The sequence below is a fragment of the Epinephelus fuscoguttatus genome, linkage group LG4 (assembly GCF_011397635.1).
Source record: "Epinephelus fuscoguttatus linkage group LG4, E.fuscoguttatus.final_Chr_v1".
In the NCBI taxonomy this organism is placed as follows: domain Eukaryota; kingdom Metazoa; phylum Chordata; class Actinopteri; order Perciformes; family Serranidae; genus Epinephelus; species Epinephelus fuscoguttatus.
This window is the reverse complement of record NC_064755.1, coordinates 13,384,140-13,410,299: the sequence shown is the minus strand read 5'-3', so window position 1 is coordinate 13,410,299 and position 26,160 is coordinate 13,384,140. Positions and strand designations below refer to the sequence as shown.

Sequence of the window (26,160 nt, the reverse complement as noted above, 5' to 3'; positions counted from 1 at the left end):
AAGTACCCCAAAAATGTCCAGTCTATGTAGCCTATGGCTGCATGAAGTTAACAGCATTGGCGGATGAAGTATTCAGATCTTTTGCTTGAGTAAAAGTAGTATTACTACAGTGTATAAATACTCTGTTACAGGTTAAAGTCCTGCATTCAAAATCTTACAATAGTATTATCATCAAAATATACTTTAAGTACCAAAAATAAAAGTACTCATTTTGAATTTTAATTATTGACACAGTCGAGTTCATCACTTTAAGTCAGCTCTGTCTTTACCAGCTGCTACATCAGATTGCTCCATATGCTGCTGGGGGCCTTAACCTGTAAGAATACATTATTACCTATTTGAAAATTTTGTTTCTTGATACTTAATATAAATAAATTAAGTAACTAGGGTAACTAAAGCTTTAAAATAAAAGTAGTAGTGGAGTAGAAGTAGAAAATAGAATAACATGGAAATGCTCAAGTACAAATAGAAACTGTACAGTACCTGAGTATGAATATTGGGTTGAATTTCACCTCTGAATAACAGTATTGTGTTTAGCTGGTTAAACCAGTAACCATATATCTTTAATCAGGGCATCATGTCTATAAATGTTGCTTCCTGTTTTCAGTCGGTTTTCATTGCCTTTGTTTGTGGTTAAACGCACACTTTGCAGTTTGTCAAGTAGGTTGTCAGGCTTTTTGTCCATCAACTGTCATCGCATGTCAGACACAAAACTCAGGGCAAAAATGTGCTGAAACGGGTCATTTATTCACAAAAAAAATCATTGACAAAATTTGAAGTGTAAGGGCATTATTATACACACACATTCGAGACCATTACACACTCATCACTCCCCTCACACACACACACACACCATACACACAAAGGAGAAACAACATTGCTAATCCTTTCTACAGATTGTCTGGCAGTATGGTTAGCTGGTTTATGGGCCTGTCTTCTGAGGCTGTGTCAATAATCAAACCATCTATACAAAAACAATCAATCTTACATCATCACTGAGTCCTAAACACATTTACAACACAAATTAAACACCTAGCATTATTAGAGTGTATGTACATGTCATGACACTGTGAAGCAGTACAGTGATTTTAGATTAACCGGAAAATGTGACTCATCTAAAAATCAAAAAATATTTACATTATTGTACAAAACAAACAAAAGGAAACGTGAACATAAAAACATTAACTGTAGTTGTAAAACATGTAAAGCAATGGTATTGCATGTATCGATGGCTACATTTTTAATGATTAGTGATATATCAAATGCTTTGAGATGACGTATAATATATATTAGCATGTAAAATACAGTGTTGAGGTAATAAGATTCTAGATGATGCTTGAGCTTGCAGTGCTTACAGCTATGACGGTCAAAGACAGACTGAAAATCTCTATAGAATAAAATAGGATGACATCACTTTGACCTGTCGACATAATTTTAACATATGTTTTGATGAAAGTGTGGATGATCATGTTGTTACAGCCTTAAATACAGCTTTACTAGGTCTGTGCTGTTGTTCAAACCAACTCATAAAAACATCAGCAGTGCAAGCTACTCACACCAACACAACACAACAAGGTAAATAACAAAACATATAAGGCAAAATGTTCTTTCAAGTTTACAAAACAATCTGTAAACAGTCAGCAGACAACAACAGCAAAAACATTTTTTTATGAGTAAGAAAGACAAGATGTTCACCGTTAAACCACAGCTTATCCTACAACAGATAGTTATGTCGATATTTGACACAGACGTGAAAAAATGTAGTGGGCTACAGGGCTATAATGTATAAAATGGGTGCATGTGTCACAGGTCAGTGTGGAATACAGTACTACCTTGGTATTTTTGCAACGAAGCTGTCCCACACAACTCCCACTAGCAGATCAGGCTGACATCAAGATGTGACAGTTTTGCACACACATTCTGACAGTTTAAAGCAGATATACTCAGCAATGTTCATTCCTTTATCTTCCCTTTATTCCCCTTTGATCACACCAATGTCTCCTTTTCTCTTAGTGATTGTCGTCCAGTGCTCACTTTATGATCTCCTCCTTCCCTTGTCCTTCAAAGAACTATCACAGCTTCTTTTCTTTCCTCTTCCCACCCTCGCTCGCTTCAACCTCACTGACGTCCTCCTCTCTTTGGTCCACGGTGGGCATTTCGTCTGCGTTGCCATGACACTGTGATACAGAGTGAGGCGTCGCTGAGTTGTTGTTGCGGCAACGGGAGGCAGAGTGAAATGTTGCGGAGCTGGCACACATGGGTGACGGTGGTGTGTCCACGTCTCTCTCAGGTCCTGAGCTGGAGGTGGGAGATGGAGGAGGCAGGGAGGAGGAGATGGAAGGCTGAAAGAGAAGAGAGGAGATTAACCTTATATAAAAAGTACACCCTCTTCTTGTCACTGCCACATATATGTTTATTCTTTGGTTGTTCAGGTGTATGTTCACCTGTAATGAGACACTAGACTTGCTGGTGTTCTCTTTGACTTTAGCCAGAGCTCCTTTAAGTCCAGAGGATTTCTCTGTCATCTCCAGGGCTGCTCTCAGCAGTCTGGGGGTTTCCGTCCGCACAGGGGCCGCCGGGGCCTGAGGGGGATCCTTAGCCTCCTCTTTGGGCTCAGGTTTCTTTCCCTTGGTAAGCATCTTCCTGTGATTGAAACAGTAACATGCTTCAGTAATGATTACAAATGTGCAGACAAAGCAACAAAGCTCTTGTATAAGTCCATTTTTGATCTGGTGGCCCTTCTACAATCTGTACAAGACAGAACAGAGACAAAAAGAGAGGTGGTTTCAAGATGATATTTGCTGATGTGTCATTGATTAACCTGGCTTTCTTCCGGAGCAGTTTCTTGGACTCAGGGTAGTGGACCAAGATCTCATTCAGGTCTTTCTTGTCCAGGATGAAGAGATTAGCAAACCCGTGGGCGATTACATTCGCTGTGCGTCTGTTACCCCCACCTACTGCAAGCAAACTGCCAATCAGAGAAATTATGGTTGAAAAAGTCATTTTCAAACACGTCTGACATTTTTAATTTCAGGAAAACAAAGTGCAGTTTGAATTTTTCATGCAATATTTTTGGAATTTTGTGCAAAAGATCAGAGATGGAAGCTTAGATAGGTGAGAAATCCTGTTCCATTGTGGAAAATGTTTAGGCAATTTTTTTTAAAGAAAATGCCTACAACTCAACACCACCTGGAAAAATCTCTTCACCTGATCTCTCCAAAGACCGATCCTGCTCTCAGAGTGACAAACACTGTCTTCCCATCCGGTCCTCCAACCACCTGCACCTCCCCTGCCTTTATGATGTACATCTCCCGGCCCACTTCGCCCTGAGCAAGAAAAAAGAGAGAGGCAGAGACATGATGAGAGAGAGAGCTAGACACATGTCAAAAACTGAAAATAGCTGTCGCATGTAGTTTTCCTCTACAAACAAAACAGGTAAGTTTGCCGTCTACCTTTTTGCAGACATAATCCCCAGGCAGGTAGACAACAGAGCGTAGGCTTTTCAGCATGTCAAAGATCATCTGTCTGTCGCAACCCTGTCAAGAGGGAGCGCAAAAAAGAAAACACTGAGCTCTTGTTGATCTCTCTCTATAACTATCTGTACTGTAGGTTTTAGATTACCTATCTGCATGTATCACACTATGTATACTGTGCTATTCTTCACATGTGTTTTTAGGAATTTCTACCTGAAAAAGAGGAACTTTGCTGACAATGGAATAGTTGACATCAATAGCAATGTCCAGACGCATTTTATCTGGCAACTGAGTCAGCAGCTCCTGCTCATCTGGAAGGCAGACAATAAGTTGTACAGTATGACTGAAATGTCCAGTGTAAGAGATACACATGAATGTGCACAGACAATGCTCTCCTTACCCAGCATGCCTTGTGATTGCCAGGTGTAGTTGTACCAGGTTTTGACACGGTTCTGCACGTCTTTGGGGATGCGATAGGAGGACATGTATTTAATAGTGCTGTCCACACATGTGCGGTAGTATGTCTGACCCGCTGTGGCTGCACCGACCACATCACGCATCTGAGAGACAAAACGTGGTGTAAGTGTTTTTGCTGCATCAAGTACATCATAGGAAAAGAAACATACTGAAGTGTTTGATGTTAAATACACGTGGAAGGCACAGATGTCTCCGTTATATTTATATACCTGTCCAATCATGATAGAGAAGGCAAAGACTCCAACAAAGTAGTTGATGAGTTGGAAGACAATCTCGAACAGAGTGGTGGGGTCTGGCAGACCACCAATGGTGATCAGGGTCTTCACCGCAAAGTAGTAACAGCGTATGTAACTGAGGAGAGACAAAACAGGAGGCATTAGAAAGAGACGGGACAAGAAAATGGCTTTAAATGAACACGACTGGTAGGATTTTTAAAATGAATGAGATGTAAAATCACATCACTGGGCTTCACTTCTGAATTTTCTGTTTTTATCTCAACAGTTGTGCACCACAAATCACTGTCGTGATTTTCAAAAGCAGTCATGTGTGTGTGTTTTGTGTGTGTATATGATTATCCCACCAACCTGTTGCCCTCTCCATTGTACACCCACTTAGTTGATCCCAGTCCTGTGAATGCAGAGCCCCAGTAGTACAGACAGGCATTACAGTGGAGACAGTAAAGAAGGTAAGTGGTGGTGCGGATCACCCTGAGAGACAGAGAGTGACAGAGCAACACATTTGCATAATTTGAATACCTAAAACCAGTTGTTTGTTAATGTGTGTTCAACTCAACAAAGGAGGACAAAGTGAAAAGAGGGATACAGAGGTAGAGAGAAGGGAAGTTAGTACATTAAGATACCACCAGGCTGCAGCTGACCTGTAGATGTAGGCTTTGGTCAAGATGGCCTCTAAACGCTCATTGAACTCAAAGAAGGAGTTGATCTGAGGAGACATTGATAGGCAAAAGAAAAATATTTAAAGTTTATTTTATTTTATTTTTTTTAATTTTTTGACATTTGATTTCCCCAACAGATAAATAGAGACTTGGAAGTTAGCTTTTCTTTTGTACTTTATTTACTATACTTTACTATATATTGTGAGTGTAACATTGCTGTGTGTTGCTCATAGACTGTATATAAAGATGAACTACATGACAGCTCTCCAAAAGTGAAGCTGAAGCACCTCGATCGTCCACTGGTGGCTGGCTGTAGTATCGGTCAACATGACTGACAACCATGTAAGCCAGTCAGTGGGCTTGCATTTAGTCACGATTGGTCGGACAGGTGTATGGGTGGAAAATTTGATACCGTGGAGACTGCTACTGGCAGACTCTGGCTTTGAAACACATTACCAGAGCAAGATGGCAGCAGCTGTATCCAGGATATTTTAGCTTAACTTCTGTACAGTGGGGGTAAGTGGAGACGTGTCATCCATCTTTATATATAATCTACAGTGTGGCTTAGTAAATTTATGTGGAAAGATTCTTAATGTATGCAGGACGATAAAGGACCTAAGTATCAATGAATATATGAATGTATATATAAATAAATAAGGAATGAATAAATGAACAAATGCTGAAATAAACACAGGATCAAATAAATATGGAAATAAATAGATAAATGTATAAAAATAAGGAATACATACATACTACAATAGATACAGGAATAAATATATAATAATAATTACAATACATTTTATTTAAAAAGGTGCCTCTAAAAACACCCAAAGTCACCTTACAGAGTAAAAAAATAACATACAGAGAAACAGAAAAATATATAAATGCATAAGAATAAATGAATAAATACATAGTGAAATAAATATGGAAAAAATGGTTAAATGCATAAATAAATACATTTGGATAATTAAACAGGACATAAACACATATTGTAAATGTATTTCTATATTTTTGTACAACTACATTTATTTATTTGTCTTTCTTGTCATGTCGTCATTATTCCTGTCTGTATGTTAATGAGGTAGGAGGTCCTACCCTTTGCATTTACTTTTTTATGTATGCATCTATTTTTTGTATGTACTTAATTCAGAATTTATGTATTCCTGTATTTTATTTATACATTCATTTATTTATAAATACTTGTGTCATTTTTCATATTTCATGGTTGCCAAAATGCTAATACTGTAACCTGTTGTAATGGGTAAAATTGTTAAATATTCAGTAATAAACCTCACCTTCAGCAGCCTGGGTAAGCGAAGCAGAGGGTTGATGCCAATTTTGAAATAGAAGAGCTCGAGGGGAAGAAGGCTGGCTACATCAAACTGAAAAACAGGAAGTTACAACCTCACTGTCTGAAGTTCTTCAGCTGTTGAGTCAGTGATTAAAATGTGAAGAAGAAAAGCAAATACAGTCAAAATTTAGTGACTTACTTTGAAGCGTTTGGTTTTCATGTAATTCTTTCTCATTTCTTTTTTGTCACACTGTAATAAAAACAAAAAAACTGTAGATATGAACAGTGATCCTGGTAGATTCAATATTATGGTTTTAAAGTGACAGTTATTACTTAAAAAAGTGATCTATGTATGTGTAAAAAAAAAAATCATAATCTTAATACACATTAATGTCTCAAATATCACTTCATCTGGTGATAACTAAACTGATCATTTATTTTTTGTTCACTATAAAACAGTGCTTCCTTCGAGCCTGTGTCCTCTGACAAATTTCAGATTCTCACTATGAGATGGCACTCATTTACAGTAACCCAGCCTCCCACTCACCACTATGTCCCCTCCACGAACAAACTGCAGGCGCGGCTGGAAGATGGTGATGTCCAGGATGTAAATAAGGTCACACAAGTAGTCAATCAGCAGCCAGTAGTGAATGTTGTCTGGAGTCTGGTAGGGGAAGGCCCAGCGCACTGGGATGAACCATACGTTCCAGTTCCACGCCAGAGAGACCAAAAACATCCACAGCACGTACATTAAGTCTGAGGACAGAGACGAAGATGAGAGGATGAACAGAGAGGTAGAGGACAAACTGAGCGAATTAGACAATAGGAGAATGAAAGTAAGGAGAGACTGGAGTCATTCAGCACTCACTACACAAGCACCAACTACCATTATATGATGGGAATAGGAGCAAATAAGCAGGATCTAATCTGTATTATAAAGCAAAACTTGTTGTAGTGCTAAAGGAAAAAAGACTGGTGAGAGAGAAATAGACTGGCTCACAAGTCCCTGTGAATGTGAAAAACAGGGAAGAGAAAAGGTGTAAATGACAGATGATTAGGTACAGTAACAGGATAGTACAGTAGATTCACCTTTACCCAAACATTATGGCACTTAATCATTGTATCCTGGTCTCAGATGAACACTACAGGTCAAAAAATATTTCTTGAGAGTTTCCTCAGTTTCCTTCAGGATGAGCATTAAACAGCGTACAATTTAATCAATGTGTTATTTTATAAATTTGGTCAGAACTTATTAATTTCTGAGTAGTTTAGGTAAAGAAGATTCTACTGTACTGTACAGTACAGCACCGAGGGTGGCAGCGGGTGGCGTATTCGGCTGGTTTCTCACTGGTGAAAGGGTCGATGCTGGCGGGGAAGCGGTAGTGCATACAAGCTCGCATCCACCGTGGAGTTTTCACCTTGCAGCAGCGGCTAGACTGCTCCTCCTCTGCCTCACTCTCCACTTCCACTCCTCCTTCTCCTCCTCCTCCCGATGGACCTGCTTGTGCCTCCTTCTCCCCGCCATCCACTGGCTGAGCTGCAGGAGCAGGCTGAGGAGCTGGAGCCTGAGGAGGAGCTGAAGGGACGGGAGAGGGGAAAGGACAGAAGGTTAGAAGGACTCCTGTGAGAGATTTTAGATAGGACGCAAAGAAAAAGTTTTAACATCTCAGTCCTGATCGGAGTGCTACAATTATTATGGATACAAAGGTGTAGCTGAATAATGCAGTGTGTGCTTGCAGCAGATGATGCAGGCTTGTGTTTGCCTGTGTGTAGTCTTTTAAAGGGCTTTTCCGTGCCACAAATGCATTAATGTGAACTTCTTAGGAAGCAAATGTGTTATCTCTTGGCTCAAAATACACAACAGCACAATCCAAGTGAATCTGGAATCTTAATTGTTAAAAAAAGTTAGAGCAGCAAGAACTGTGCTAAGGATCATATCCTACTAATGTACACTTAGGCCTACACTACAGCAAACGACATTCTGACAGCAACAGATGGGCCAGGCTTAGGCACAACTAATACATGTGGAAAAAGAGAAGTACTGTACTACAAACACTAAATTTAACTATCTCTAAAGTCTGTATTATAACAATGTAATGCAAATGTTTGGTCCACAGAGACCTTACTGGTTGTGCATTAGTCCACTGTGCATACTTCCCCTTTTCAACGGCAGGCTGCTGATTTTGTCCTGCATTCTTTCCCAACTTAGATCTGCACGCCTTCTCTACTGCTAAATGTGTGCTATTGTGCTATGACTGATGGCTGGAAACAGGCTTGTCAAAATATTCTTAATTTAGGACTATCTAAATCAGTGATTCCCAAAATTTTTAAAGCCACATCCACCTGTTTCAGCTAGAAATGACACTGTGTAATAAAAATGTGTCTTTATGATTCATCATTTGCTCTGACATTTGCTTTTTCTAACTGCTGTACACAAGGAAACCTCCTGTGCCAGAAACTACATTGTGGTACTGTCAATTAAGCTGTAAACTGCCAGATCACCAATCATATCTGCGGCATAACTGCATACTAAAAATATTTTCAATTTGGTAAAGGCAATATATATTGCTTATTTCTTACATTTTGATGTTTACAAAAAAAGGAAACATTTTCTAAATGCAAATGTTGCTTTGTATTTTATATGGGGAAAGGGTATTAAAAATGTACTGCAAAAAAAGTGTCAGTGAACAAATCTTGAGGCACCCTTACAGCACCCACTTTGGGAAACACTGATCAAAACACTGAGGGTGAATGAGGGACACTGGTAATACATCTTTCAGGGGGAAGGTGGGAAAGAAGCTACTACAGCTACTTCTCACCTGTGAGTGTCTGTCAGTGGGCATTTCATGTTTCTGATGTAGCTTTTTGTGTTTAGGCAGCGGTCCAGGGTGTGGCGGGTACTGTATGACTTAAATGAGCAGACATTTTCTGGGCTTGACTCTTCCTGGAAATAAAATACACCATAACACACGGCTGCTACAATCTAAGTACCACCTTTGTATGTTAGGATGCAAGGTTTTGTGCTGTGTGTCCCTTGCAGCACTACAGACCAGCTCAGTACGAAAGACAAAAAGGACAGAGAATCTAACTCACAGGGGATGATGCTGTCTTCATCTGAGCTGTCAGGGTCAATGAGTTTCTCCTTCGCCTTCTCCGTTCTCTCTTTGAACATCCTGACCAGCTCCTGAAGACGCTCATTTACCACTGTACTGGTCTGACTGGCTGAAGATGCTGGTCGCTCTTTCAGTCTTGGGAAAAAAATAAAATTAGATGATGCAGATGTTTTATTACTGTGATTGTCTGTATATTACTGCATGTCAGCACTTTAATTAAAACTCCAAATTACAGCAAGTACTCACACTTTGTCATTTACAACTGGTACAACTATACGTTTATTGTCATTTTGTGTATGTGTGTGTGTTTACAGTTCTCACATGTCATCTGAGCTGTGCAGGCTGGACTGGCTGGGCCAGGCTCTGACAGGGATGCTTCCTTCATCATCATCATCTTCACTTTGAGATGGAAGCCTCCTACTGTTTAAGTACACAGCAACATCGTTGGTTCAACTTTGAGACAGTGCTGCCTTCATTAGATTATTGTTTCCTTTACTCAAACTAAAATCCACCTTGATGTGGCTTCACTGTACATCATGTTAAGCAGTATTTGTGATGTTGAATAGACACAGAATCCAATTAGTCACAATTTTCTGCCTATAAAATGGAAAAATGTCTAAAGAAAAACACAATAAAAATGCAACACGTTTTTGCTCCCATTATTAAAATAAAAGAAACTTCTGCTGTGCACACAACAGGCTTAGAATTCTCAAATTTTGCTCACAAATTTGTTAAAATCCATGTTAGTGAGCACTTAACCAATATAATCCATCCACCTGACAGGTAAGGCATACTGTATCTAGATGCTGACTAAACGACATGATTACCACACAGGTGTACCTTGGGATGGTCACAATAAAAGGCCATTCTCAAATGTGCAGCTTGATCACGCAACACAATGCCACAGATGTCGCAACTTTTAAGGGAGCATGCCACTGGCATGCTGACAGCAGGAATTTCCACCAGAGCTGTTGCCTGTGAACTGAATGTTCATTTCACTGCCATAAATCGCCTCCAATTTCTGAGAATTTGGGAGTACTTCTGTCTAGGGAGTCAGCCAAGGACCTCCACATCTCTCTGACGGATTGTGCAGGAATTCTTTGGTTGCGCAAACAGGCTGTTGCATCAGCTGTCGGGTGGCTGGTCTCAGACAGTCTAGCAGGTGAAGACGCTGGATGTGGAGGTCCTGGGATGGTGTAGGTACATGTGGTCTGCAATTGTGAGGCCTTTTGGATGTTCTGCCAAATTCATGGAAACAACACCGGAGACAGTTTATGGCAATGAAATGAATATTTAGTTAATTGGCAACAGATCTGGTGGACATTCCTGCGGTCAGCATGACAATGGTACGCTACCTCAAAACTTGTGACATCTGTGTCACTGTGTTGTGTGATCAAACTACATGTTAGAGCGGCCTTTTTTGAGCATCATCCCAAAGCACACCTGTGTCGTAATCTTCATATGCAGTAACTACCAGGTGGATGGATTATGTTGGCAAGTTTTTTTTAATTTTTGTTCAGTGTATAATTGGGAGGAATGCAAATTAATGAGCACTACAAATGAAATGATTTATTGAGCGAATGAGCAAAGACTGGGCAAATCAAATGGGAAAATGCAATAAATTAATGAGAGGTGATGGATAAAACATCAACTGGGCCGCACAATAACCTTCACCATGAATAACGAGACAGATGGTTACTAGATGAGGCGATGCAGTATTTAACAAGGGTTGCTTTCTTACATCTTTGTCCAGACAGTCCTACGATTCCTTCCACTACTGTCATCGATGGTCAGAATAGGGTTTGAAGCGAGTGTGTGTGTTCAAGAGAGAGGGACGGGGAGAGAGGAGGTTTGTGTGTGGTGTGTGTGCCAGGGAAAGCACGACATTAATCCAAGGAACACATTAAAGAAAATCACCTACAGGCAGGTGACACAGTGATGATGCAAGTGCAAGATTGTGATGCATGCATTTATTGACTTTTGCTACGTTATGACAACATCCATACAGTAGCCAAAAGCACAAAAACCCGTGAAAGCCATGCAACATTGAACAGAACATCACAACACAGAACACTCAAATCCACATTAATACACATAAAAAAACTGTGTTCTGCATAACCACTATGTGCTGGTTTGCTTGTTTGGCCCTTAGTGTTGTTTATGTGCAGCAAAGATTTTGTAACCTTGGGACTAAACTGATTTTTTTTTTGGGATTTTCCTAAGGAGCACATGTGATTTCTGCAGGACACTTGAATACAGACAAACCACTGTGATGCTTCTACCAACTGTGAGTGTACAGAGGACAGCAGAGGGCAGTAGATCCATATCAAACAGCACTAAACAAAGGGAAAATGTGGAGAGTTTCACTCCAATATGACACATGTAATGATTCATTAAAACCATGAATGATTATAAAACATAATTCTATGACTTTAATTATTTGTATTTTATCAGCAAATGTTTTATAACTTACAATCTTCAAAATTGTGTGTGTTTTGCCAGCTACTAACATTTAACTTGATCTCATTTTGGATGAAAACACTCCACCTGCCAGCAGAGAAGCTTGCACCTTTACCAAATATCACATCCTAGTGATGTTACTTTGCAATTCTCTCTTGAATGCATATAAGCTATGCATATGTTTCACTGGAGATTGTTGGAAGAGAATAACAAGCACTACAACTCAAAATATCCATGCAGTTTTCTTACTCTTTATCTCCTTTACTGTAGGTGAAAGCATGAGGGGGGAGAAAAGGATTAAAGGTTTTTAACACCTACAGTTAGCCTCACATAATCTTTTATAATAAGACATGAATTATCCATTGCTGGTGTTTCCTTATAATACATCATAAACCACTTGGTTAAATGTTAGATGTGAAGGAAAAAGTAAAACTAAGATGTGTTGCTGTCCTAATAGCAGGTTATATAAACTACTGATAGTAGTGTATCTCACCTTTGTCGACCTCCAGAGGGGGTCACAGGGACAGTGAGGGTTGTAAGTTTGGGATCCTGGGGGGTGAGGATTTGGGGGATTTTGCTCTGTTCCTCCCCTCCTCCTCCTCCTCCTCCTCCTCCTGCTCCTCCTTTACTTCCTCTCTCATGGTCTGAGTCAACATCCTCTACATTGACAGCTGGATGGAGGCTGAGGCTAGAGCTCTCTGGAGAGGATGAAAGGTACAAAAATGTTTGATTAATGAAGAGCATTGCAAAACTGTGAATGGGCTTGCAGTGAGGATAAAAGGACTGCAGTGCAGAACTGCCAGGGGCAAAGCAGGTCTGTGTAAGGGGGAAGCAGATTTACCAGGACCTACAGTACATCGGGCTAATGCAAGACGATCCACCTGTGAATTAGGGCATGTATAAGAGTTCCCTGATAGCTGACTCATTTGGCAATCCATTCAGTCTGGCTAATCAGGCTCAGGACGCACTGGCACAATTCTGTCTTCTTCATTAAAGACAAAAAGTGTCAGCAGTCAGTATGCCGCTTTCTCTTGCAAATTGTGTACAGTTTGTTCCAGACTTTATCAAAGCTAGATGGAAATGGAGGGCAGCCATAGTATGACATTTTAACTTAAGGAATAGTTTGAGAATGTTGGCATGTTTACCTCTTTTTCTTAGCTTTTATCTTGTCCAACAAATTAACTGTGGTGCTTTAATCACATCCCTCCTGAGTTTATTTGAGAAATGACAGACTGAGACAACACACAAAACTCCACCAACACAACGCTGCTACTTTTCTTTCGTCTCTGATTATTTTTCAAGAGATTTAAGGGGCCATCAGCTACTTTATACTGATGCCACATACTGAGTTCAGGTATTCATAAGGACTCTCACAATGGTACAAAGTTAACCTTCCACTGCTGCAGATTCACCTGCGGGTCTTATTGCTGGAATGTCTGAGTCATCTTCAATGAAGAACGCTGGGTTAGAGAGACCTGACAGCTGGCGGGACAGTGAGTTGAGCTGTTTTGATGGAGGGCTGACAATTGGCGGCAGGCGTGGGTAGGATGGCACATTGGGCAATTCGAGGGTGCTACCGTTGGGGGAGGATGGAGACGGGGAGCGGGACCGGAGCTGAGGTGGAGGGAGAGGAGAATGTCGGACGAGCCGGTTCAGCTCGACATCTTGCTGATTCTTGTCTTGCTTCTGTTTTTGCTGCTGCTGCTGTTGTTGTTTCTTAGGCATCTTGAGGCATAAGGCTGTTGAGGCGGTTCTGCACGTTGAGGAAGTACTGCTGCGTTCGGCTGGGGAACTGGGAGAGCTTCTGCGGGATGTTTGAAAAGCTCTGGGAGAGATTGGACAGACTGGGACCGACTGAACCCTCAGAGTTTTTGGGCAAAAGTTCAGTCAGAGTCTGGGCGATATTTCGTGGGACCTGCGTGAGTCGGATCTGGGAGAGCTCCTGGCGCAACTCAGGGGGTAAAGAGGGTAGAGAGGGCAGGTACTTGGTCACATCAGAGAGCTGGGTGGGTAGCTTAGGCATGGAGGGTATTTTGGGAGTGGAGATGCCATTCTCCTTGAAGAACGCGTTGATGTTGCCAAGGCACTCAGAGGTGTGGGGAATGCGCATCAGGCAGCTCTTAAATGCATCGCAGCTGACTGGAGCTATAGAGGAGAGGAGACAGGTGCATAAGCAGATATACAGTCAGGTAGAATATAAGCAAGGTGGGACATGGGCTCAGTAGTCAGTCAAACAGCAATGTCGTCAGTCAGACTTCATCTAGACGAGAAGATGGATAATGATCTTGGCAGACAGTCACCATGTGACATGTACACAAACAGTAATTAAATTGAGCAGTTGTAGTTATCTGGATGTCGACAAGTATGTCACACAACAGCCAGTTAAGCAGCTTGTGAGTTCACAACACAGGCAGCCGGTCAGAGATACAGGAATGAAACTGCTAATTAGGGCAGTAATATAACCGCTCTAACCCCAGTCAAATATAGAACAGAAAAACAAACATATGAAAATAGAAGAGCACGTACCACCACATTCATCCCCAGAAGCTTCCTCCTCCTACAAAAACACAAAGCATATGAATGAATGACATCAATCACACATCTGTTCGTGATAACTGATGAAGCAGAATTGGGCCTGGTGGGTCCCGACCTCGTCTTCAACTTTTAGACTACTTTTGCTCTTGTCCAAAATAAGTATCTTTAAAACCAAACACTCAGCAGTCAAGGAATCACTGGAGACACGTAGAAGTGAGCGCAACTGAGTTTAATGTGTTCACAGGCAACAACACATACAACTCAATGAGTCAAGCTCTGGAGCAGGACTGAAGTTTTGCTGTCTGTGCTCTCTCTTTTATGCTCTTCTCTTTAATCCTTTCCACATAAGCCCGAACACAATGGTGTCATACATGCACATCAAATCCTATCAGATCCTAGGTACTTCCCACTTCCTTGAACATCAGATCCTATCAGATCCTGCATCCAATACAATACACCAATGAGTGTGTGTGTGTGTGTGTGTGTGTGTGTGTGTGTGTGCGTGTGTGTGTGTGTGTGTGTGTGTGTGTGTGCATTATGTGGATACATGAAACAATAAACTATGGTGTGACTGGTTATGATCAAGCGGAGTATACTGCCTGGACATGTAATTTTAAAGGTCAACTGATACTAAAGCATAAGACTAACAGGTACATTACACTACAGACTAAACAGGTACATTACACTACATAACAAACATTAACAAACAAACATATGCATGATTTAAATATTTTGCTAATTATTTATTTCTGAATTCTCATGAATTCTCATTCTCTATTTATTTCTCATGAATTTTCCCTCATGAATTGATGCAGAAAAGGCACAAATTGGTGAAGGGAAATTCACCAAAACCAAAAAAAATGACCAGACCAGCCTTTAATATGTCTGATTTCTCATTAGAACTGTAATGAAAATTCTGCTTTGAGTTCTTCTGATTCAAAGTTGTTTTTGAAGTAAGACATATAAGAAAAGGATAGGGAAGGAAAGGAAACAAAGATAGGGCGAGTGGGGAGAAATAAAAATGCTATAAAAATATAAAAGTAATTGATACATGACAATGATATTCCTAAATAAGTTCAGGCCATGCAGGAAGTTAGATTAATTAAATCGTGGGTATTACAGTCACATAAGTCACAAGCTGAAATATTGATAACTGCATATTCAACCGACTGACATTACCTTTTCACCAGCTTTTTCAGCTTTGGTGCTTTGACCGTCTTCCTGTGCTTTCTGCGGCTGCTGAGTCACAGGCTCAGCTTCTGAGTTGGCTTCCTCGGTCTTTGCCGCTGGTTCTGCTTCTGTTTCTGATTCAGGCTCCTGCTCGGGCTTAGGCTCAGGCTCGGGCTCCTGCTCGGGCTCGGCCTCAGGCTCCGGCTCAGAGGTCTTAACTGGTTCAGGACTTGGAGGTGGCGAGGGGGAGGTCCGCTGTGGCTCTGCTTCCTCCTTTGGCTCTAGATTTTTTGATGATATTCACATATTAGAATACACAACAATGTTGATGATGCAGATATCATCAATATACATTTGTGTATAACATCTGTTTACTTTGATTGTGTGACTCTTTTCAACAACAATCTTATCTGCAATCTTGTTCAAGTGAACAATGCTCTAAATCCAAAAGAAATAAAAAAAAGACTGCGACAGTGTGCAATGGTGGGCGTCTGCTCTCTGTCCTAATCTCTACCTGGTTCTGTGGTGATAGGTTCCTCAGTCTCCTCAGCAGCGCTCTGTTCCTTTCTGCAGAACAAGACAGGGAACAAAACAATTCATGTATAAGGCTGTCCGGCATTGAGGGACCCCACACTGAGCCCACTCAGTTGGGTCAGTGCAACTCGGTCCATTAAATGACGGTTGCTTATATAAAGAGTACCGCAGTTGGGATAAAAATGTTGGTATTTCTAGCGAAAAGCTACGCTTATACATAATTTATACACTTCAAGCTATTTTGGAAAGTAAACATTTACAAACACAGACAGTCATTTTCCAAAGTAATGAGACATGACTAATTAGAGTCTATTTGCTTGGACTCATCCAACCTTGTTTGCACCCCCTGAAAATATTTGACTGTATTTGGACAGGTTGAAAACACATTTAAGTGGTTTGAGTGTAAACACGAAAACTGGATGTGGGTCACTTTATACAGATGATAATGGCTATGCAATAAGGACATAACATGAAAATTATTCCTATCAGATTTTCTTTATTTTTAGCACTACGTTTTTGCAGTATGGAGCACACATGTATGTTTCCACACATTTAGATAGCATGTGACATGTTGAATTATTAATGCCTCAGCCATAGATGTGGTAACAATGACTCATTATTTTAAAGCACTTATGATGATTAGGCTATATGATGGTTCTTTATTCTTTACTGAAGTGCCAACGAAAGACACTGAAACACAAAACCCAGGTTACAGACTGTCACACTTTTCACTTAATACTGACAAATGTAGAAGCATTAACTTTACTCAGTGTTAGCTAGTTGTTAGCATATAACGGCTAACTTGTTGACTACCTGTTGCTAACAGACACACTTATAACGCGATTTATCTGTTTACATCCAGACAGTAACAAAGTAAGGGTTAAATTTGAGGTCAAACACATTCATTTCATAACATATATTAGTCCACTGCGTAATAAGGATGTTACCAGAAGATACTCACTTTCTCTGTCAATGTTCACGTACATTAATCGTTAATAGTCCCGACAGAAAATGCCCACGAGCATCCAGTCACGACAAGTAACACGAGCTCGGCTGCAGGCTCGTTTAAACCAGATCAGGAGATTTTAGAAATTTTAGAAAAACAACCGTGAAAATGTTCCATAACATCTCCGTCCATTATTTTCCCTGCGTCTCCAGACGTGAAACAGCAGCAGCACCAGCAGGTGCGCGCTGTTACCGGGGGAACCGTTGAGAGGGGAGGGCGCGTGTGGGGGGTAGGAGGTCGGCTGTTGCCAGGGGAAGCTGTGGTTGCTATGACATGGTGAGTGTGATGCTGAGGCAGCGCGCGGCGAAGATCACATAACGAGACCCACGGGATTTAGGACCTGACAGCCAAATGAAACCACTGTGCTGGATCAGCATGAGACTGGGAACTGAATTCATATGACTGGCAGTGGAACTGGGCATACTGGGCATACTGGGGTCTATAGTGGTGGAAAGTGACCATAACTGTACATAAGTACCTTAATATAATTTCAGATATTGGCACTTCCACTTAGAGCTTCTTACATTTCTCAATGTCATGCTACTTTACAGCCTATTCTATTCCACAACATTTCAGAGTATTGTACTTTTTACTTCACCACTGTAATCTGATTGAGTTAAATCTGATTACTTTGCATGTTCAGATTTAACAAAGAAAACACCATCTTGTTACAGACAGGGGCATCATAGTGTGGGCAAAAGTGGGACTGATTACCCAGGGCCCCAGTGGGAGGGAGGCCTGGAATGAAAAGTTTGTCTGCATTTTTTATGTGGCAGTAATTAGTGCCACAGCTAAATTAATACTGGCGGGATAATCTGTTGAAAGGCTGAACTTTGTATAAAAAAAATGAAATATCTGAAACTTTGAGGCCGCTCTCACCCTTTTAAAATGATTGATGAAGATTCCTCTCTAAAAAGTCATGCTGTTCAAATATCAACGTACGCTGCCATGTCTGTACTCAAGAAAGGGAAATCTGGGTTCCAAAAGAGAAAGAAAGCATTTTTTTGAAAAAACAAGAGTGATATGGATCCAGAGAAAAAGGCCGAGGAGTATGGGGGGATGCATAAGGCCCAGAATCTGGTGCTACGCCCCTGTCTTCTAACACTGAATTTCTGCTATATCTTCATCTGGTCAACAGGCTGCTGAAGACACTGACAAGAGGTGGAAATTTCCTCAGTATAGTGTGTGAGTTTAGCGCTCTGTTTCTAAAATACCATTAATATAAACACCCTTATAAGTGCAATCTAATAGGCACAACGTAAGAGCATAATCAAAGTTAAAGACTATATAGCCTAAGTTTAAGGTTCTATAAGGACTACAGCCTCCATGTTTGCATTCTTACCCTGTGACATTATTTTGGTCCTCTTCGCTTTCCTCTTCCTGTGGCACTGGCAGCCTGGACGCAGTGAACAGTAAGTGTCACAACACGTCACAAGGATGCTCCCATTGCCAAAATGCACAAATACAGAAATACAAACACTAATTGAGCACAAGTTCTTACTCGATTTCAGGCTCCTCATCCAGGAGTTCTTGACTCCCCAGTGAGAGTTTGATGGACTGTCCCTCACTGGCCATCTGTCTAATGGCCATCTCAGCTGTCTGCCGTGCCACCTCTTCAGCCATACGGGCCATCTCCATGCGCTCCTGCAGCAGACTAAAGAGTGACGGGAAACACTGTGATCGTGCTGTGTGGTAAATGGTAGTAGTAGTATATGGTAGAAGAAATTTTGGATATGACACGAATTGTCTTTCTTATTGCAGAACTTTAGATTCCACATCAGACTTAACACCATACCAGGTTCATTTAGCCTTAGCACGGTTTCTATCACTGTGTGGAGCTGTAGGTCTTCATCTACATAACAAAAGGGCATTTACATCTGACTGCAGCTCTGACCACCTCCAGTCTTCTGTTCTCTCTGACCTCTCTTACCGTTCCTCCATGGTAGCCAAAGCCACACCTTCCGCCTCCTTCTTGATGTTTTCAATGAATGGCGTCCAGCGGCCCGTCTGAGTCTCAGCATCTTCTAGACTTTTTGTCCCACTCTGTGACGGCTCTGGCTCTGGGCCAGCACATGTCTGAGTTTCCTTTGCAGTGGACTGCGCCTGCTGCGTCAGTTCCTGCTTTTGGCTAACTGTCGGTGATGGTGGGGTCAGTGATGTGGATGGTGCTACAGCTTTGGACTGCAGTTGTTTCTGCTGGCTTTCGTTGTCTGAGTCCACGTCTTCTAGTACCATGTCAGGTTTGAGTTTGAATGAAGCTATGAGAGGGTGACAGGCATGTGTAAGACTTGTGTGTGAGAGAGACGTGGTTGAGAGTGGACATGTTGGTGATGGAGTTGGTTTTGGGTTTGGATACATGAAAACAGTGTACACACAATACAAGTTGGATTTGATCTTACGTCAGAATGAATATATATACAGTACATATTATACAGGGTTTCGGGCAGGACTATTTACACTACAGGTATACAAGTTTACTCAAGTGTCTACACACTCTATCACCTGTGCATGAATGTATGGACATAATGGAAGATGTTATTAATAAGACCACCACATAAATAATTCCACTGAATCTTTATTACTCCCGTAATATCCTTACATTACAGCATGTAACTGCAGCATGTACTCTACCACCATCTTTGTATAATAGTCAACATATTTTCAATAAGAGCGAGTATGGTTCTTTGAAATCAAGTCAAACCTTCTGAAACAATATAACATCACTTCCCCAGGCCACAGTTCACAGTTCAAGGCCAGAGTAATCTATCAAGTGGATCAAAATAGACCTACGCTTACATTTGTGTTGTGCAACTTCAATTAAACCTGTGGAAATGAAACGTATCAGGACCAAAACTGAACTCAATAATTACCATATTCTTATGGAGTGAAATAACCAGTTGTTACAATTTCCTCTAAATATAAAGTATAAATACAGATATAGTTTGAACTTTGTCCACAAATAACACAATCATAAATGAACATAGCTGCCATTTAATTATTATTTCCAGATTTTGTGAATTGTGAAAGGAAGATTAGACATCTCAAGCTGAAATTCTTCTAAACAGAAATGCTTTTGCATTTAAATGAATGACAAGCATATCGTGATTTTTATCACCTATTGCTCTTTTCCTGGATATGAAAATGGCATCATGAATATAAAGTGTACATTGCCATAAGTTAAAGCACGGTAAGGAAACATCAAAATGTTCAATCTGCAATCTTTTGTGAATGAAACCTACAGTTGTTTCAGATAAATGGCATTTACTAAATGTTTCTGTGTGAAACACACGATGTGCAAAATTCACATTACAAACACAGAAGACAAAAACTCATCTAAGTAGCTATAGAATATACAGTACATATTTTAGTTATGTCTTAGTGCATACACTTTAAGAATACATTCATATAAAACTGTATTGAGTACAGTAAGGTGAGTTGAATATATCTTTATATTCTTGTAGTATTTTACAGCTGCCTAGTTTCTGTACTGAGCTGCATGCTGCACAGCACCTGTAGCTCGCCCAACAGTACAATATGTCTATTGGTATCTGTCTGTCTGTGTGTGTGGGAATCAGAGCGTCCCCCAGTTGTCTCCTCCTGCTGTTTAAGGGGCTCGCAGCGCCTTCCCCCCTGAAACAGATGGAGAAGAGGCACTGAGTTAGGCTCCGACCGTCCGACCAAAACACCTCTTCAAAAACTATGGGGGGAAAAACAAGAGGGTGCTTCAACAGAAAACACATTTACGATACTTTCCAAATATTACACAGATCCCCAGGAGTTACTCAAAGGGAGAAATGAGTGGTGTATTTCACCAGTGAAATAATGACTTGAATAAAAAGCACCCCATGTTATTAAAGAGATGTTTTCTGCTAGCTGTAGGCATCAATCTCCAGTGACTAAAGAAACACTATGTGATATAGATCCACTTGATTGAACTGTGAATTGTGGCATTGGGGAACAGTGATACTGGCAACAACATGGCAAGCAAATGGTTTTCTATGATTACAGGAAAGTATAATTAAGTGAATAAAACTTAAACCCACCTTTCTGTAGGACTTGAGCTGCATTCTGAGGGAAAAAACACAACAGCATTGGAAAAAAGAAATTGCACAAGTTGAATTGCTATCAGATCTAGAAATAATACAGTGACAATACATGGCAGAAAAGAAAGGTGGTAAGAAAAGGTTGATGAGGTGAAAGACGAGAAGACAAGAAGGAAGAAAGACAGATTTATTTATTCTCTAAAGTCACCTCAGTTTCATCTTTAGGTGGAACGACAGGCTGAGGCAGCTTCAGACCCAGACCTGACACGAACCAGCCAACCACACTGTCGGGAAATAAACACATTAACAGTTAGTGTAAGTGTTGTTACACACCTTACACACACATTATACATTTTACTGTTTGCATTGAAGTATAATTTTAGCTTTTATATTGTCTTGTAGAAAGAGAGGGATTTAAAAAATTCAGTGGTAGATTGAACCGTACCCAGAGGCCTTGCTGTCAGTATCCAGTGAGATTCCACTGAGAGATTCAGGTGGTGGAGAAAAAACTAGAGACGGAGGACGACATGAAGTTCAGTGGACAATACACATGCCCAGTGATGAGCACTGGGAGAAGTGTACTTTATTGTGTATGTGTGTTGGAGAGGGAGAAAGATTGTGTAGGTACTTTTATCCAGGGAGGAGCGGTTGGACTTGTTTGATGGTTCTGTAGGTACGGCACCAGGGGGCAGTATCACTGGCTGAGGGACCATCTGCTTTATCCAATTCACCATGCTGCAGCAGACAAAGAGAAATGTCAGCTCCTCACATGTTTATAGCTCTTAAAACTGTGTGTGTGTGTGTGTGTGTGTGTGTGTGTGTGTGTGTGTGTGTGTCCTTAATATAGTTTGGAAATGTCAGATGCTGTTGGTGGGTAAAAGTTCAGCTTCACTCGCTGTGAATGTGTAGTAAGAGGTGGGTTACACTCACTTGGGAGGAAACTGAGTGGCTGGCTCTACCTCCTCCTCCTCATCCTCTGACAAGATTTCCACCACAGGGATGTGTGGGAGGGGATCAAAATCTGGACAGACAGACAGATCAGACAGCAGAGATCAGCTCAGCGGACAGGATTAACGATATTTGATCATTAATTCACTTTTGTTTAAAAAGGAAAAACTTGTAGACAAATAATCAAGAGACATACCTGGCATTGTTGCTACTTCATAGACCTAGGAAAAAAGGGATAAAAATAGTCAACCCGATTTTCTTACATTATTCTGAAAGCACATTAGGGGTTTTTTATTATGAATAATAATAATAAGATAACGATCAGTGTGAGTGCCACAGAGGTTAATGGTGGTCTGTTATCTGATTGTACAGACAGAATAAGCCACGTGTATCTCCCCATACAAGCCCCTGGGGTGGGCTACAAATGGTGCTCAGTAGAGCAATAAACCTTACGTACCACATGGGCCCCTTTTATGTCCGTACCCACAGCGCAGCACGTGGACTAAAAGCTCTGCCATGGAGTTGAAATCCATTATTTTTCTACCAGATTTATCTTTAATTTAAATATTTCAATATATACCTTTTGGCTCCATGACATAAAAATGTCTGGATCATGTGTTTCCTGCAGAAATCACAGAATATTACAAACATTTTATCTAATTTGTTGTGAGTTGTCGTCTGGATGCTTATCAGTGCAGCAGTGAGACCTCCAGGTAAGAAGGTTGTCACATGAACAGACCTGTTTCAAGGCAGTGAAGTTAATGAAGAGGGGTTTAATCTGGCTAAACTCCCTGTAGATTCCTTTATAAGCCTAATCCTTACACATGATTAGTCTCATAAGCCTGTGGGGCAGTATTAAGGTGTTTGAGTCAAGTGTCGCTCAGTTCAAAGATGTAGATTTCCTTGATGTTGGTTGGCTGAATTACTTATTAGAGTTGTTGCTCCTCAATGTTTCGACATCATAGGAATATTTTAAGGCACTAATTCTGTACCAGTATTGATGTAGTTAAGATGTTGTTGTGTTGTCACCTCGGTGTGTTCTTCCTCGTTGTTAGTCTCTTTGTACTTCTCGTCAGGCTGAGGCAACACCTTGGTCAGACCCTGAGCGACCCAGCCCATCACTTTAGACCTGGGAGGGAATATTAATTGAATTAACTTTTGAACAATGTATTTAGCAATAAAAATTAACTCTGATCTGATCATACTGCACCTTTCTCCATCTTCTCCTGGCTGGTGGATGGTAAAGAAAGAAACAGAGAAGTGAGAGGGCACATGCCAAAATAGACTTTTGTGTCATGTGCAGACAACTGAATAAATGTTGCTGTATCCCACATTAGGTGAGTCCATGTGTGTGCTCCATATTGTAGTTTTATCAAAACACGATCACCTTTGCGTAAGGTATCTACTTCACTTTGAAGGAGAAGTGTTTAAGAAGGACATGTCGGGCTGACATCTGGCATTTGATAAAAGCCAAATATTGGCCATTTTGTCCCATCAGTTTTTCAGTCTGACCCTTAACTAACAAACATAGATTAAGTTCTCATAAAACAATAAGTAGAAAACCTGATGTCAATCTGAGTGGGCTATCTATACGTAAACATCTACATACTCACCCTGGAATCAGAGCCGAGTCGAGGGGAGCCAGAAGGTTGAGGTAGGGCACTGACGAACCCATTAGACAGCCAGCCTAAAACTCCAGTTTGGGCCTGGCTGTGGAGGAGGTACTAAGATGTCAGTATGTTTATACACATACACACACACACACACACACACACACACACACACACACTCACACTCACACTTGACATATAGATTAACTAGCAGACAGAGAGGTCTACCTGTCCTCTGAATTCTCGTCTGTGTTTTTCTGTGAACTCTTCCCTGTGGGTTGAGCAGAGGTCTTAGCAGCGTCATCTGTCCCAGGAGCTTCAGGGAGTTGGGGGACCACTTTCACCACCCAGTTAAACATCCTGTTGAACACACACACAGACACACAGAGTCAGCCCCTCAAAAAGCCCTTCATCAAACATTAATGATAATGCTGCTGATAATGATAATTCATAATAACTCTTTAATAATGCCTTTATTGAAGCAGCCACTTAATCTCTCAAACAGAGAGCCCTTCACCGGAGCTAATGAGGTCTGATGATGATGAAGGACGTTCACCTGCCTCTTCTTTGCTTTTATGCTGGGGAACATTTTCGGCCCATTCTGAAATTTCTCTCTCTAAAGTCTTGACCATTTTTTTCACATGAATCATAAAGCTGTCTTTAGTTTCTCATCAGAAACTTTACAGTGTTATGTGGCGCCTGGAATATGAATTAGAAGATATTTGGTTATACATTAGTCAGGGAAAAATTGGGATCTTATATAAATGAAAAAATGAGTTTGAAAGGTGCAGTGTAGACTGGCCTTTCCAATCTGCAAATTAACCCAGAGAAGAGACAGAGATCAAGAACCTGAATCAAAATTCAGACGGGACTAAAAGGTGAAGAGGCAGAGGTTAACACAGGGAGTAGTGCACCATAAGCTGCTTTACTAACAGGCTCCACGGGTGACAGAGGGTTAAATTAGGCGGAGAGGGTGAAATCAGTCACAAATTTACATGAGGAGGAAAACTGAAATGGCCCAGCACAATGATTCAAGATGGAGATTGACAGAGCCAGCAGGAGTGCCACTTGTCTGACTTAATCTCAAATTGTGTGCATTATCCACTGTGACAGTTTATCACCCTGTAGAGATAATCCACTTCAGCAACAGGGAAAAGAGCCACTGAACCTGCAAGATGTCCTGCTAACTGACCAAAGCAGACAGGTCAAGGGCAACCAGGATGGCTGTCGAAGAAATATTTCATTTATCACTACCATAGACTTCCCCAGGGCATCAAGTGAAGTCTACAACACACACCTCTTGTATGTTCTGAGCGAAGAGGATATTTAAGAGAAGCCTCAAATAATTTAGTGCCCTGCAATCCATGCTTCTGTCTGCCCATCATACACCTTATTTCATATACAACTAATTTATAACGCAAACCAGAAATGTCAGTGTCTTCTCTCTAATGATACACTTTATTCTTGCATCTACACTAGATTTTTTACATGTCTGTTGGAGCTATATGTGCACTAAAGATATGAAAATTGCTCCAGCATAAAGGAAAAAGTGATGGCCTTGAAGAAGTTACACAGCTCTCAGAGTTCCAACATTTTCTAGCCGTGGGTTTGGTTATATGTGATGAATCTGTTCACAGGAAATCCACATGCAAGGCTTCTTTACAGAGCTGTTTGACCTGTTGTTGTGATCCCAGTGTGTGATTCCTGACACACTGTCCCAATCAGCAGAGATCAGAGGAGCCTCTTTCCTGGGCTGATCTCTAATTCGTAGCATTGGATTAAAAAGTGCGGCTTGGTCCCCAAACTAAGCCTTCCTTATTGCTTAAAGGCCTGGATCAACTCCTGACATACGTCCTCATCACATGAGATCATTCTCAGTCATCGAAAGAGCATAAATCAGAGGAGGGCACCTTGATGATATAATTCTTTGTCTACTGATTGTGTTTGTAATTTGGTCCTCACATAAGTCAGAGTCAGAGTCAGAGAAGAATAAGACCTGGCCATACAGTTTTACAAAAGCAAGTCAGAAGCTATAAGTAAACACATCACATCAACATTTCTGCTCATATAAACACTCTATCTCTGCAGCACTCACTGTCTCTTAATCAACACAAAGATCATTACAATGCGTGCCTCAAATCAGCACTCAGGTGTTCATTTTACCACTCAAGTAATCTATGTGTTAAATCATGTATTTTCCTACCTCTGTACAGAATAGCAAAGGCTCGTTTTTCTTACCTGTGTGTCTACAGGTGGTTCTGCATGCCGGTGGTGTAGAGATCCAGCACAGCCAGCACAGGTCTGCTGGGATTTCCACAGTGGCTGCCTGGGACTAACGGGATTACCCAGCACCACCTGAAGGTCAGGGCACAATCCTAGACCGTGAGCCATCGCAGATTAACGGCAGAGAAACGTATCGCCAGGACCTCATCCCTGTAACCTATAAACTGTTATCACCCCACCACCAGGAAGACAGCAACAAGCAACAAGTGGTGACTCCCACTTCACATAACCCCAGACTGCAGGGATTTGAAATAGAAAGTGCAACTCTTCCCTCCAGTTACAGACTGCAACCATTCAGACATACTGCAAGGAGCAAGCCAAA

The 26,160-nt window shown here is 41.0% G+C and overlaps 1 protein-coding gene across 1 annotated transcript; it reads right to left on the bottom strand.

Moving 5' to 3' along the window:
- Window positions 1–742: 742 nt before the first annotated feature.
- On the bottom strand, window positions 743–26,160 carry LOC125886824 (cyclic nucleotide-gated cation channel beta-1-like). Its single transcript, XM_049573150.1, is given in 38 exon segments — window positions 743–2,342; window positions 2,445–2,643; window positions 2,822–2,968; window positions 3,208–3,326; window positions 3,453–3,536; window positions 3,687–3,784; window positions 3,874–4,033; window positions 4,160–4,301; window positions 4,535–4,657; window positions 4,828–4,892; window positions 6,141–6,227; window positions 6,336–6,386; window positions 6,684–6,892; window positions 7,485–7,712; window positions 9,230–9,384; window positions 9,571–9,669; window positions 10,991–11,026; window positions 11,959–11,973; window positions 12,203–12,407; window positions 13,122–13,422; window positions 13,424–13,854; window positions 14,236–14,266; window positions 15,424–15,695; window positions 15,929–15,981; window positions 18,297–18,350; window positions 18,456–18,608; window positions 18,885–19,212; window positions 20,998–21,022; window positions 21,206–21,281; window positions 21,443–21,506; window positions 21,626–21,732; window positions 21,928–22,018; window positions 22,142–22,166; window positions 22,975–23,074; window positions 23,156–23,175; window positions 23,559–23,655; window positions 23,784–23,915; window positions 25,794–26,160. Coding segments are annotated over 37 exon segments (4,851 nt in total). The 5' UTR covers window position 23,915; window positions 25,794–26,160; the 3' UTR covers window positions 743–2,072.